The 14,329-nt window shown below is 38.9% G+C and overlaps 1 protein-coding gene across 1 annotated transcript in view; it reads left to right on the forward strand.

Annotated features, from left to right (window-relative positions):
- LOC132816213 (zinc transporter ZIP12-like) overlaps positions 1-14,329 on the forward strand; it is an 80,009-nt gene that overhangs the window by 14,344 nt on the left and 51,336 nt on the right. Inside the window, exons 2-3 of the mRNA XM_060825708.1 lie at positions 11,939-12,226; positions 13,923-14,130. Coding sequence (XP_060681691.1) covers positions 11,939-12,226; positions 13,923-14,130 — 496 coding nt within the window. The remainder of the gene's footprint in view (positions 1-11,938; positions 12,227-13,922; positions 14,131-14,329) is intronic.

Below are 14,329 nucleotides of genomic sequence, written 5' to 3' on the forward strand. Positions count from 1 at the left end.
GAGGGGGGCCATGGTGTGGGATAGGTAGTTAATGCAGTATCTTTGGTAAGACATGAAAAATCTTACCAGGCTTTGTGGCTAGAATCCCACTATCTTGTCATAAGCCAAGAAACACCATATATCTAAATATATCCTTGTGTACTGTAATGATGCTGCCACTTTAACAAGTTTATTTTGACCTTGTCTTCTTCAAGAAGGGTCAAAAAGGCAGAGGTGCTGATATGTCTGGAAATGGCTACTTTAAACAATGGGAGAGGAATGGCCAGTTCTCCCAATTCAGGTTGCTTTCTAGTTTTTTTTTAGCAGGCAGTCAGAAATTGTTGGTAGCAGAGAAGCTGTTACAGTTAAACAGGCTTCCATGCTTCAACAGATGTTTCTTGCCTGACTCTTCTCTCTGTAATCTCTCCTGCCTTTAAGAACCTGAGTTTGAATTTACCATTTGCCAAAAGGTGTGTTTTTGGGATGTTATAGGTATTGGAACAGTAGGAGAAAGTGAGGGCTGCAGATGCTGGAGATCAGAGCTGATTATGTGTTGCTGGAAAAGCGCAGCAGGTCAGGCAGCATCCAAGGAGCAGGAGAATTGACGTTTCAGGCATGAGCCCTTCGTCAGGAACCATCATTTCTGAATCATCATTCAGGAATCTTCATTCCAGAAGAAAGGTTCATGCCCGAAACGTCAATTGGCCTACTCCTTGGATGCTGCCTGACCTGCTGCGCTTTTCCAGCAACACATTTTCAGTATTGGAACAATACCTTCATTAAGTTATGATTTGGAGTCGTTGGGGTTTCCAAATTGTTGATTTATTCTAAATTCTGTTTTCTATGTTTGTGTTTCATGTGTAGTGTGTAAGTAAATTCTGTTTTGCTTAAAGCCAAGTAGTTTGACCAGTTGCATCACTCCTGGAATATCCACTTTCGATCTGCCTTTAAAATAAGAAAAAGTTAGGGTCTGGGCTACCTTCTTAAAGCGTTTTGATGGGGTCTGGCTTGGTCCATAACAGAGTGGGGGATCTTTACGGGATTTGTTCTATAGTTCCGATTTGGGATTAGGGTTGTTGGACTCAAAAGTGGTGAGTAGTAGGTGTTAGTGTTTTTTGTTCCAGGTATTGAATTTGGTTGGTTTAAACAATGTTGCCGTTGTAATGGCTGTTTCAGTCACTATGCGTTTTATGGGGAGGGTGGAAGAAGTGACTTTGGGGACTTTACAAAAGGTGAACAAAGAAAAGCTGCTGAAATTGGCAGGCAAGAGTTAGCTTTGCCTTCATCCATGAGAAAAGGAGAGATAATTCCAGCAATAGCAGCATTTAACTTTGCTGGAAATGCCATCAGAATCATTGGAAAGGCTAAAATTCAATTGAAAATGAAGCAACTTGAGTTAGAGGCAAAAGAAAAAGAAAGAGAAAAAGAACTGAAACAGTTTGAATTACGATTAAAAACAGAGGAAAGAAACAAAGAATGAATCACTTGAGCAGAACAAAAGGAAAACGACAGTACAAATAAAGAGGGAAAAGAGAGAAAGACAGAGAGTTTGGACGTCAGAAAGAAGCACTCAGACAGGAAAATTGGCTTTAAAGGATGGAGACGAAGATAGAAGGTAAGCTTAGTGAGGAAGATAGTGAGGATGACCAAACTCACCTTGGCCAAAGGCCTGGTGGGGATCTCTTGAAATATATCCAAACATTGACTAAATTTAATGAGAATGGTGGAGAAGACTTTTTCATCTCATTTGAGAAGGTGGTTAAACAAATTAAGGGACCAGTGACCATGTGGGTTTTGTTGATCCAAACAAAGCTGGTAAGTAGAGCCAGTGAGTATTTGCATCACTATCAGAGGAGGTATCTGGGGCATATGAGGAGGTGAAGGAAGTCAACTTAAGTGCACATGAGCTTGCGCCAGAAGCCTACAGACAATGTTTCAGGAATCTAAGGAGGGACCATGGTCAAACTTACATTGAGTTTGAAAGGATCAAACAAAGTTAGTTTGATAGGTGGATCAGGGCATTAAAAACAGAGCAAATGTATGATACTTAGAGAGAGGATTATTTTGGAAGAGTTTAAAAATTCACTTTCTGAAGTAGTGAGAACTCACGTGGAAGAGCAGTGTTAAAATGGCAAGACGAGCAGCTGAGATGGCTGATTATTATGAGTTGGTTCATAAACAACATTTTGGCTTCCAAAATCAATTTCAATCTGTGGGATAAGAATTGGGGAAAAGAGAAATCCTCATGTGGTAAGGGAAAAGTAGATCTCGGTGAAGGTCATCTGGATAACTTACTATAAGTTAAAAAGGAAACCCTTGAAAGAGAAAGCGAAGTTAAAAAGCTCCTGTGTTTTCATTGCAATAAAGTAGGCACATGAAATCAGTGATTAAAAGAGAAAATGCTGGAAAATCTCAACAGGTCTGGCAGCATCTATCAGGAGAGAAAAGAGCTGATGTTTCAAGTCTAACTGACCCTTTGTCAAAGCTAAAAAAAGGAGAGAAATAGGTATTTATACGAGGCTGAGAGAAGATGAGTCATGGCTCCAGAAGCTAAGGTAGCAATAAAGAGGTGATAATGACAGTGCATAGAGAGATTATAGGGAGATTAGGAGCTGTGAATGACCAAGGCTGAAGCTAGTGCCACGTGACAAAATATGTGGGGGATGGGGGGGATGGGTGAAGCAGAGGCAAAATGGAAAACGGGGGAGAAGGGTAGCAAAGGGGGAAGAGGAGGGAAAAAGGTGATGAGAGAGTGGGGAGGGAGAGAAAGAGAGCCAATCAAGAAATAAGAGGTACAGGACAGTGAAAAAAAAATAAATGAAATAAAATTATCTGAAGTTGTTGAATTCAATGTTGAGTTGAGAAGTGTGGTGCTGGAAAAACACAGCAGGCTAAGCAGCATCCAAGGAGCAGGAGAATCAATGTTTCGGGCACAAGCCCTTCTTCAGGACTGCATCTGCAGTCTTCCCTTTCTGCGAATTCAGTGTTGAGACCGGCAGGCTGTAACGTGCCTAATCGGAAGATGAGATGCTGTTCTTCCAGTTTGCGTTGAGCTTCACTGGAACATTGCAGCTGGCCAAGGACAGACATGTGGGCATGGGAGCAGGGTTGTGTGTTGAAGTGGCAAGCCACGGGAAGGTCCGGGACCTGATTGCGTACAGATCAGTGATGCTGGGTTAGGAAAAGCACTGAGACGTCCGATGTTGGAAAACAGGGTAAGCTAGTGAATTTTGTTGGAGTAGTAATGGAAAGCACAGTCGAGGCTAAACAGCTGCACCAGAGTGTACAACCTGGTTGGAGGTTGGTTAAGGAAGAAGTGCCGGATCTTCTTAAACCATATACCTGTGAAGGTCAAGTTTACTTGTATAGGACAGGAGCACCAGGTAAAGACAATACCCCATGTCAATCTTTGACATTGAGAGATGAGGAGATATATAACTCAGAAGGATTACTGCCAGAAAAAGGGCTAGCACATGAAATTCATGGAGTGCTCAATTAGGCTGAGTGAGGTTAGAGTGTCGGATGGAAACTGGAGAAGTGGTGGTCAGAGTACTTGAAGAACTCTCACCTTCTGGAATACAATTTGTCCTTGCTAGCAGTATAGCTGGGTCACAGGTAGGAGAGCGGCCAACTGAAGTTGAACGGCCAATGGAAAATCAGGCAACTGAGGTATTATGGGAAGCATATCCTGGGATTTTTCTTAACTGTGTAGTAACAAGGTCACAAAGTCACTAGTTGAAACAGGAGGAAAAAAATCAAAGAATACAGATAAGAAAGTTGAAGTAGAATTATCAGAGACCAAATTTGATCAAATGGTTGAGACAAAACAGGAACAGATGGAGGACAACTTGGATATCTTTAGCTCAAAGAGATGCCACAGAAAGATGAAAACTGAAGTAATTGTATCAAAAAGCATACAATTAAGAAGAAACTGAGAGTATCCCTGAGTACTACTATCTTAAAAATGATTTTTTAAATGGGGAAATGGAAACCATCACATCTCCAGGCATGTGAGAAATGGCAGAAGTTCATCAAGTTGTACTACCATTGGGTGATAGAAAGCAGGTCTTGTGGGTAGCGCACAAACTCCCAGTAGGAGGTTATTTAGGGGTAAGAAAAACTCAAGCTAAAATACAAAAGCATTCTTACTGCCCTGGACTGCATAAGGATGTAGTTGAATTTTGCCAGACATATCATACATGTCATGTAACTGGAAAACTGCAGGCAATAATAAAACCCGTACCTTTAGAACCCATTCCTGAATTTCAGAAGCCTTTTGCAAGAGTTTTAATTGATTGCATAGGACCCCTACCTAAAACAAAAAGTGGGAATCCGTATTTGTTAACAATAATGGATGTGCCCATCAGAATTCCAGGGGCCATTCCATTACGCAATATCACAGCTAAAAGGATTGTAGAAGAGTTACTCAAATTTTTCACCAGATATGGACTACCCAAAGAGATACCATGAGATCAAGCGTCAAACTTACATCAAAATTATTCAAAGTAATTATGGACAGCTTAGGAATAAAACAATTCAAATCCATTGCATCCCATCCAGATTCACAGGGAGCGCTAGTGAGGTGGCATCAGACATTAAATAACATATTGAGGGCTTATAGTCAAGACTATCCAGGTGATTAGGACAAAGGAATTTGGTTTGTACTTTTTGCAATCAGAGATGCACCAAATGAATCAACTAAATTCAGTCCATTCAAAGTAGTTTATGGACATGAAGTGAGAGAACTATTAAAATTAATTAAGGAGGAATTAGTGAGTCAGAATTCAGAAACCACATATTTGGACTATGTGTAAAATTTTATGGAACAGTTAAATAGAGTGGGGGGAGTGAGTGAGTGAACTATTTGATAAGGACTCCAGGCAGAAAGAAAGCTCACAGAGTGTGTCATGCGAATCTGCTCAAAAGGTATTTTGATAGGGAAGGAAAGCAAAAGGAGAATGTGTTACTGGTTACAACACAGCGGGAAGAACCAAGTTCAGAGGTTTCTGATTTGGACATTCCTCAAATTAATTTGGCCAATGAGGAAGTTGTCAAAAATTGGGATAAATTATTAAGTTACCTTTCAGAGGAAAGTCGGAATGATGTGAGAGTTATTGCCACCACATGGGAAGATATGTGGACATAAGCTGGGATATACTCATCTAATTATGTGTGATGTAGAATTAGGAAATGCTGTTCCAATTAAACAGCATCCTTATAGACTTACCTCTCTAAAGTTGGCACAGGTTCGAAAAGAGATTGAACGCATGATCCAAGACAATATAATCAAGGTGAATTACAGTGACTGGAGTTTACCCATTACAATGGTGTCAAAACCAAATGCATCCAACGGTCAATGCACTTTTAAAGTCTGATTCATATCTGATTGTATTGAAAACTGTATTGAAAAGATTGGACAAGCAACTTATATTTCTAAGTTGGACTTAAGCAGAGGATACTGGCAGGTACCTTTATCCAAAATAGCAAAGAAAATTTTGGCTTTTATAACACTCAATGGACTGTATCAATTTAAACTCATACCATTTGGTATGAAAAATGCACCAGCCACATTTTAAAGACTAACCAATAATGTCATTTCTGAATTATCCAAGTGTGTGGTATGTATAGACGACCTGATGATTTTTAGTCATACATGGAAGAAAAACTTGCAGAATTTATCAGAATTATTCTATTGAGGTTGAGAGACAGGCTTGGTGATAAATCTGGCTAAAAGTGAATTTGCCAAAGCCCAAATCACCTTCTTGGGGCGTGTCAATGTACATGGACAAATGACCCTACATAAAAGTTACTGGGGAGTTTCCCATACTATCGATGAAGAGAGCAGTACTATGATTACTGGGATTGAGTGGGTTTTATCAGAATTTCATACTGAATTTTAGCAGTTTGGCTGCTCCACTCACTGAATTACTAAAAAAACAGGAAGTTTTAGTGGACAGAAAACTGTCAAAGGGCATTTGACAGCCTGAAAGCTGTGTTAACCAGTGCCCCAATATTAGCCATACCTAATTAAGCAAAGCCATCCATGATGGCTATTGATATAAGTGATGTTTATTGGTGCTATTCTCTTACAAGACAATGAGAAGATAAAAGACCTATTGGGTATTTATCCAGGAAACTGAACATTCATCAGCATAAATATTCAACTGACAAGGAGACTTTGAGATTGGCTTTGGCATTCGGACATGGCAGGGTGAGAAAATGTGATACCGATACATTGTTGAGACTTGGATGATAAACAGAGGCGTTTGGTGGCAGGAATAAACAGACTGAAATAGCATGTAGTAGTGCATATTTGCACACTTATATTTAACGTATCTGTATTGTAATGTACTAACAGGATAAACTAAGGGATTTCAATATGAAGCCATCTTTGCAATATTGATAGTTCATTTTTTAAGCAGGGGAGGTGTGATGATGCTGCCCCTTTAACAAGGTTTATTTTGTCCTTGTCTTTTCAAGGAGTATAGGAATTGGTATGTCTTTTTGCAACTGTACAAGACGTTGGTCAGGCCACATTTGAGGTATTGTGTGCGGTTCTGGTTGCCCTACTACAGAAAGGATATTATTAAACTAAAAGAGCCCCCACCCCCACTCCAGCCTATCACCCTCACCTTAACCTCCTTCCACCTAATGCATTTCCAACACCCCTCCCCCAAGTATCTCCTCCCTACCTTTTATCTTAGCCTGCTTGGCACACTTTCCTCATTCCTGAAGAAGAGCTCATGCCCGAAACGTCGACTCTCTTCTCCATGGATGCTGCCTGACCTGCTGTGCTTTTCCAGCAACACATTTTCAGTTCTGGCCCTAATCTTTCTCTAGTCATTCTTTCATTTCTGATATAGCTATTGAAAGCTTTAGGGTTTTCCTTGATCCTGTGTGCAAAGTAAGACCAACATTAACATGATCAACCATATTTGAAGTTAGAGAGTCCATTCATCAGCTTAATAACAGCAGGGAAGAAACTGTTCTTAAACTGTTTGTGTGTGCATGGGTGTGTGTGTGTGTGTATTCTGCCTGATGGAAGGGGTTGTAGGAGAACATTACCAAATTTCCACAATGTTTTGCTCTTTTTTTTTAGAATGTGAACACTAAAATTTGGCACTGCCTGAGAAATAAAATAACAATGGCTAACCAAGGAAGCTCAGGAGAGTATTAAGTTGAAAGCAAGAAACATAAGGAGTTTAAAGTCAGCAATAGCCCTGAAGACTGTAATGAATACAAAATCCAGCAAAGAGGACTAAAAAGATAATAAAAGGAAAAAAATAAACTATTAGGGGACTAGTGAGGAACATAAAAATTAACACTAAAAGCTTCTTTAACCGTATAAAAATAAAAGGTCAAAATAAACATAAGGCCCTTAGAAACGGAATCTGGGGAGATGGTTTTATAAAACAAGGAAGTGGCAGGTGAGTCTTTATGCATCAGTCATTACAGTGAAAGATACTTTGAACATTCCAATAATATCAGAGAATATGGAGAAGGAAATAAATGTCATCATTGTTAAAGTAGGATTAGACAAACCAATGGGCTTAAATGCAGATAAGTCACTTGGCCTAGATGGCTTGCACCCTCAGATCCTCAACAAGGTATCTGCAGAGATAGTGGATGCATTGCTTAAAATTTTCAAAAATCACTGGATTCTGGAGAGTATTAGAAAACTTCTAACAGGTCACCCCTATCCGAAAAGTGAGGGAGGCAAATATCAGGTAACTATTGGCCAATTAACTTTGCATCTATTGTTGGAAGTGTATCAGAATCAAATTATTAAGGAAGTAATAGCAGAACATTTGGAAAATCATAATGTAACCAAGACGCGTCAGCATGGATCATTAAAAATAAATTGTGTCTGACTAATTTATTAGAGTTTTTCGGGGATGTCTCAACCAGTGTGGATAGAAGTGAACCAGTCAGTGTGTTGTATTTGGACTTCCAGAGGGCATTCGACAAAATACCTCACAAAATATTAAAATCATAGGAAAGGAGCCACGTATTGAAGGTAGTATTTTGGCAAGGTTAGAGAATTGACTCATGGTCAGCAAACTGCAAGTTGGGATAAGGGGTTCTTTTTCATATTGATGCCCTGCAGCCAGTGGAGTACCACAGGGATCCAGGACTGCAATTGTTTACAATATATCTTAATCCATTCAAAGAAGGAATTTAATGAACTCTTGCTAAATTTGCAGACAACACAAAAACATGTGGAAAAACAGGTTATGAAAGGGATACACTTTACAGAGAGATATTGATAGGTTTAGTAAGTGGACAAAAAGTTGATACATGGAGTATAATGTGGGGAAATGTGAAGTTGTTCATTTTGGAAGGGAAAACAAAAGAATAAGAGTCTTTCTTAAATGGAGAAAAACTGCAGAAAGCTGCAACCCAATAGACTTGGGACTTTTGCAAGAAACAGAATGGTAGCACACAGCTGCACCGGGTAATCAGGAAGGTTAACAGAATGTTGACTCTTACTTCAAGGAACTTGGATTTTGAGAATAGGAAAGTCTTACTGCAATTATACAAGATCCTGGTGAGATCACATCTGGGAGTACTGTGAGCAGTTTTGGTCCCTTATTTAAGAAAATATATCATTTCATTGGATGCAGTTCAGTAAAGGTTAATTAGGATGATCCCTGGTATTTAGAGACTGCCTCATGAGCAAAGGTTGATCAGGTTGGGACTCTACTCATTGGAATTTATAAGAATGAGAGGTGATCGCGTTGAAATATTTAGGATTCTTAAGGGACTTGACAGGATAAATGCTGAGAGGATGTTTCCCCTCATGGGAGATTCTTGGACCATTCCTGGCTTACTCCTGTTCATGTTTCACATGATCTTATGGTCTGCCAAAAAAACACACTAGGCACTCACCTGAACTGGTTTAACTGTGATGAGCTTTGATTCATTAAACACATTTATGGTCCCATGAGAAGATTCTTAATTTTAAACTAATTTATAACAGGCACTTTCTGAAAGTTTTACATATTATAAATATTTAGTTTACTAAGGAACTGACTTACACACCAATGAAACCTATAAGTAGTTCTGCAGATTTTTAAAGTCACTTATTGCATCATTTCCAGCTTATGGACTGGACACATTTTTTTTCTGATAAATCTATTTTTGGATGCATTAAGAAAAAGAAGAGACAATATAAAATAGTTGCCCAATTGCAAACGTTAATGGAAATGTTTGCATTTTATGATGTGCTAACCAGTTTGAGCAGAAACAAAAAAAACATTCATTCTGACAATTAGAGCAACCTTCGGCATAATTGGAACCCTGATGAAGGGCTTTTGCTCGAAACATTGATTTTCCTGCTCCTTGGATGCTGCCTGACCTGCTGTGCTTTTCTAGCACCACTCTAATCTAGACTCTGATTTCCAGCATCTGCAGTCTTCACTTTTGCATAATTAGAACCTTGTTTGCTGACTATGCCTGTACCGGCGATATCTCAATAGATGTATATCTGTGATGAAGTAGTCTCCTTGGACATCCTGACTGAACCATGTCAGTCATCTTGTATAATTAATCATTTACCAAAATCAACTTAAGTTGAAAGCCAGAGGAAAAGAAGCTGCCATATTTGACTCAACATTTGCCTTCTGCCCAAACTCTCCATCCAAGCTCTATCATGACCTGACGATTGAATCCATCAGGTCTCTCCATAAAAACTGGTTCAAAATTTGTCTTCGTTTTGCAACTTGACCCATTGATCGTATGCCATGTTGCATTATTTATATCCACATGTAAGATGAGATTTTATGCATTTGCATTTGCAAATGGAAACATCTGGAGAGCTAGTTTGGGGATTTACACAAAAAATAATATTATAAAATCACCTTATATTTTATACATTTCATTTTTTCTATCATACACAATTCAAGAGAACTATACATATTGGTTATTTGGGTCAATTTTACAATGCTTACAATTCAAGATATATTTTTAAACTTACCTTGGATGTACTTTGTTTTAAATGCATGTATAATTGGATACTTAATAACAATTAAGTTATTTTGTCTTGCAACCATCAGGAGAATTATCAAAATAGAGGAAAAACAACATTTATCCTGCATGAGAAGAGAGTGCTGATTGGTTATCAAGTAGACTTTGATTGGTGGTGGTGTCATGGAGAATGCACCAGTTAACAATGAATGCCAGTTAACTGCTAAGTTTTGTTGAAATTTTAAAAAGGGACAGGTTGACTCTGATTAATCAAGGCCTGTGACATGAACCAGTGAATGACTGTTACCTATTTCATGATGTTGAAGCAAATACAAGATGTGTATGTGCTCTTTCTGTCTGCAAAAAAAAAGGGCCCTGTGTAACTTCTAGAACAAAGAGCCATAGACAATTACAACATGGAAATAGACCCTTCAGCCCAGCAAGTCCATGCTGCCCAGTTTTCACAATTAATTGAGTCCCATTGTCTGCATTTTGTTCATATCCCTCAATATTTATCACATCCACATATGTGTCAAAATGTTTCTTAAATAACAAAATTGTACTTGCCTACACCACTAATTCTGGTAGCCCATTTCAAACACTCTACAGCCACTGTGAAAAAATTGCCCCTCTAAACCATTTTGTATCTCTCCCTTCTCATCTTAAACATATGCCCTCTAGTTTTAGACTTCCCTACAAAAGATGTTGGCTATCTACATTACCTATGCCTGTCATGATTTTATAGATCTCAAAAAGGTCACCCCTTAGTCTTCTATGCACCAGAAAAAAAACGTCCCATGCTATCCACCCTCTCCCTATAACTGAAACCTTCCAATCCAGGCAGCAACCTATAAATCTTTTCTGAACTCTTAGTTTAATAATATCCTTTCTGTAGTAGGGCAACCAGAACCGCACACAATACGTCAAATGTGGCTTTGCCAACATCTTGTACAGCTGCAAAAAGACATACCACTTCCTATACTCAATACCCTGACCAATGAAATCAAACATGCCAAAAGCCTTCTTCACCACCCTATCTACCTGTGCCTCCATTTTCAAATAGCTCTTAAACCCGTACCCCTAGATCTCTTTGTTTTATAACACTCCCCAGAACCTCACAGTTGACTGTGTAAGGCCTGCCCTGGTTTGACCTACCAAAATACATGCTGGTACGCCACACTGTGAGCCCATTGGTAATCATATATTGCTTCTCAGCATAATTCTTCATACACTCAGGATTATGTAGCAAATGTTATCTAGCTATGGAATCATATCTGATTCAATTAAAATTAACATCTCTGGTTCATTTGAAACTCACCTCCTACCTCTCCAGAGCCTGTCCACAATCTACAAAACACAATATAATACTCTCCACTTGCCTGAATAGGTGCACCTTCATCAATTCTCAAGGAGCCTGACACCATCAATATAAAGCAACCTGCTTCACTTGTTTCAACTGCTCCATCTACTGCTTTCAATATTCAGTCCCTTCACCAATGACACATAGTGACATTTACAAAATGCTACAAGGATTCTCTGAAAGCATCTTCCAACCCACACCATCTTCCACCTAGAAAAAGGGCAGCAGATGCATGGGAAAGCCACCGCCTGCAAGATTCCCTTTAAGACACACATCATCTTAAGTTGGATATATTATTGTTCCTTCACTGTTGTTGAGTCAATATCCTGGAACTTCCTTCTTCATGACACTGTGAATGTGCATACACTCCAGGGCATGCAGTACCTCAAGACGTCAGCTTATCACCACTTTCACCAGGAGTGGGAGGAATTGGCAATGGATGCTGGCTGATTTAGCAATATCCACATCCCATAACACATATTTTTAAAAATTGCTTTAAATTCACCAAAGGTCCAATGCGAATTCTTTGGGCCCATTTGCATTATGTCTAGCAATGACTACCAGTATGTAATTACATTAATTAATGGCATGAAGGTATAGAATTATTCAAATCCCATTATGTTTTAATTATAGTGCCTTTTATCAAATGAAACCTTCTCAATTGTAGAGGAGGATAATGAGGAACACTATCTACATGAGAATGCCTTTCACAGACTTTCGATTCTTCTTCTGTACTATATCATTAATATGAAAGATATCTGCACTTCAAATATTCATCCAAAAGTTGAGGACTACAGATTTTATCTCACTAAGATTTTAAGTTTAAAGCCGCATCAAGATTTAAATCATCTTTCCCATGATGAAATTGAAAAACTTTTGGAAATCATTCAAGAGCATTACACAGTTTCCTCCTGGAGTCAGGTGAGTGAGTAATTTTTTTAGCGAAGTCAAATTAAACCGTAAACATTCAGTCATGAATATTGCTTTCATCAAGGTGTGACATGTGATGTTAGAATATGGAATTACAGAGGAACCTTGATTATCTGGCATTCCGATTATCAGACTCCTGGATTATCCGGCAAGGTTGCAAGGTCCAGATGCTTGGCTAAACTACATTATCCAGCATTCGATTATCAGGAATTTGATTAACTGAACGAAATACTGCCCACCTGTGGATAATCAAGGTACCTCTGTATTGTCATCTTGCGTATTGGGTATGTAAAATTAATCTTCAAGAGATACAAAAAACAGTCAATGGCGAATTGGTTGAGTGTCTGACTTTCTGGTCATATTGAGGTCAATGTAAGTGTAAAATGGCTGCCAATTTGTTACTGCCCATCATATGCCATGACTAAAACCAATTTTACTTCCCAAAGTTTCAGGATGACGTCTGCCTGTGTCAGGTATGAATGTATCTCAGGACAAATTTCTCTGTTCAATAATGAGACATTTTTCAATTCACATGAGACTTGAGTCAATTTCACATTCAATTCACATGAGCACTGAGATTTCCAATTTGTTGTCAGTTCCAGTTTTGGCCTATACCCACTAGGAAATGGATTGAAAAATTCCACATCGCATGACATAGAATCCCTACAGTGTGGAAACAGGCCCTTCAGCCCAACAAGTCCACACCAACCCTCTGAAGAGTAATCCACCCAGACCCCTACTGCTCTACATTTACCCCAGACTAATACACTTAACCTACACATCCCTGAACACTATGGGCAATTTTAACATAGCCAATTCACCTAATCTGCACATCTTTGGATTGTGGAATGAACCGAGAGTACCCAGAGGAAACCCACAGACACGGGGGTGATGTACAAACTCCACACAGACAATCACCCAAGGTGGGAGTCAAACCCCGGTCCCTGGTGCTGTGAAGCAACAGTGCTAACCACTGAGCCACTGTGCCACCCCAAATGAGATTTGGTCAAATTAGATTTTAATCATATTTTATTCTGATTTGAATCTCATTCTCAGATTTCCTTACTTAACTGAATCGTTAATAGACATTCTTTTTCCAGTTTGCAAATGATTTGTTTCTGGAACTATTGCACTAGTAAGTGGAGACCTTGTGGTGCAATTGCAGAATCATTTTCTCTGAGCCAGGAGGACCGGGTCAAGTCCAGCTCCAGGACTTGATGGCCAAGGAAGGTGTGTTAATGACATGGCCAAATAGGTTGAGTATCAACTTTTAAATCATTACAATATCCGTCAATGGCAAATCGTAAGATTGGGAGAGATTCTTGGTCATGGAAAGAAATCAAAACCTCTACCATTGCCAATTTTAACTCCAGATTAGAATAACAATGTAAAAGTGTATGGTACCACAACAACTAAATATTTTGAGGGGTCAGATTGCAGGACAGCCAGTGTGGATCAGATTGGTGCTAATGGCAAGTAGTTTTCTGTTCTGTCTGGGTGGATATGGGCTGGTGTTTCTGTCCCAACTGTGATGGAGATTGCAGCACGATTGGTCAGACCTGCCTTGGGTAGAGAACTCAGAAAGAATAAGTACTCCTAAAATGTATCTTTTTAAAGTTGCAGTATATTTATGAGTCTTTTTCAATGATGAATGCATAACAAAAAACATGTTTTGTTTATTTTCTAGTGTATTGATGCCAACTGGCTGAAAGAAAAAGCTGGCATAGTGGGCCCCCAGGGTGCTGATGAAAATACTGTCCCCCGATTGGCTAGTGCAATCATTACCTCCATTCTTCAAGGACTTTGTTTTAGAAGCTTAAGTTTACCCAACCCAGACTTTTTCACTGAATTTATTTTCAGATCACTGAACAGTACAAGTACCATAAGTATTTCAGGTATGTCAATTAAACAAAAGAACGGTGGTGATAGTCTTACCTAATTAAAGGAAAATTATTGCCATGCAAATGAGAAAACTTATGGTAATGGAAGTTATGTGAATCTGTCACAATTTTTATAATAATTGCAATAATGAAGAGATTTGAAAATATACTAATTACCACCATATAAGATGTGTTCCCCAATTATTATGTGCTT

The sequence above is a fragment of the Hemiscyllium ocellatum genome, chromosome 5 (genome assembly GCF_020745735.1).
Source record: "Hemiscyllium ocellatum isolate sHemOce1 chromosome 5, sHemOce1.pat.X.cur, whole genome shotgun sequence".
NCBI lineage: Eukaryota > Metazoa > Chordata > Chondrichthyes > Orectolobiformes > Hemiscylliidae > Hemiscyllium > Hemiscyllium ocellatum.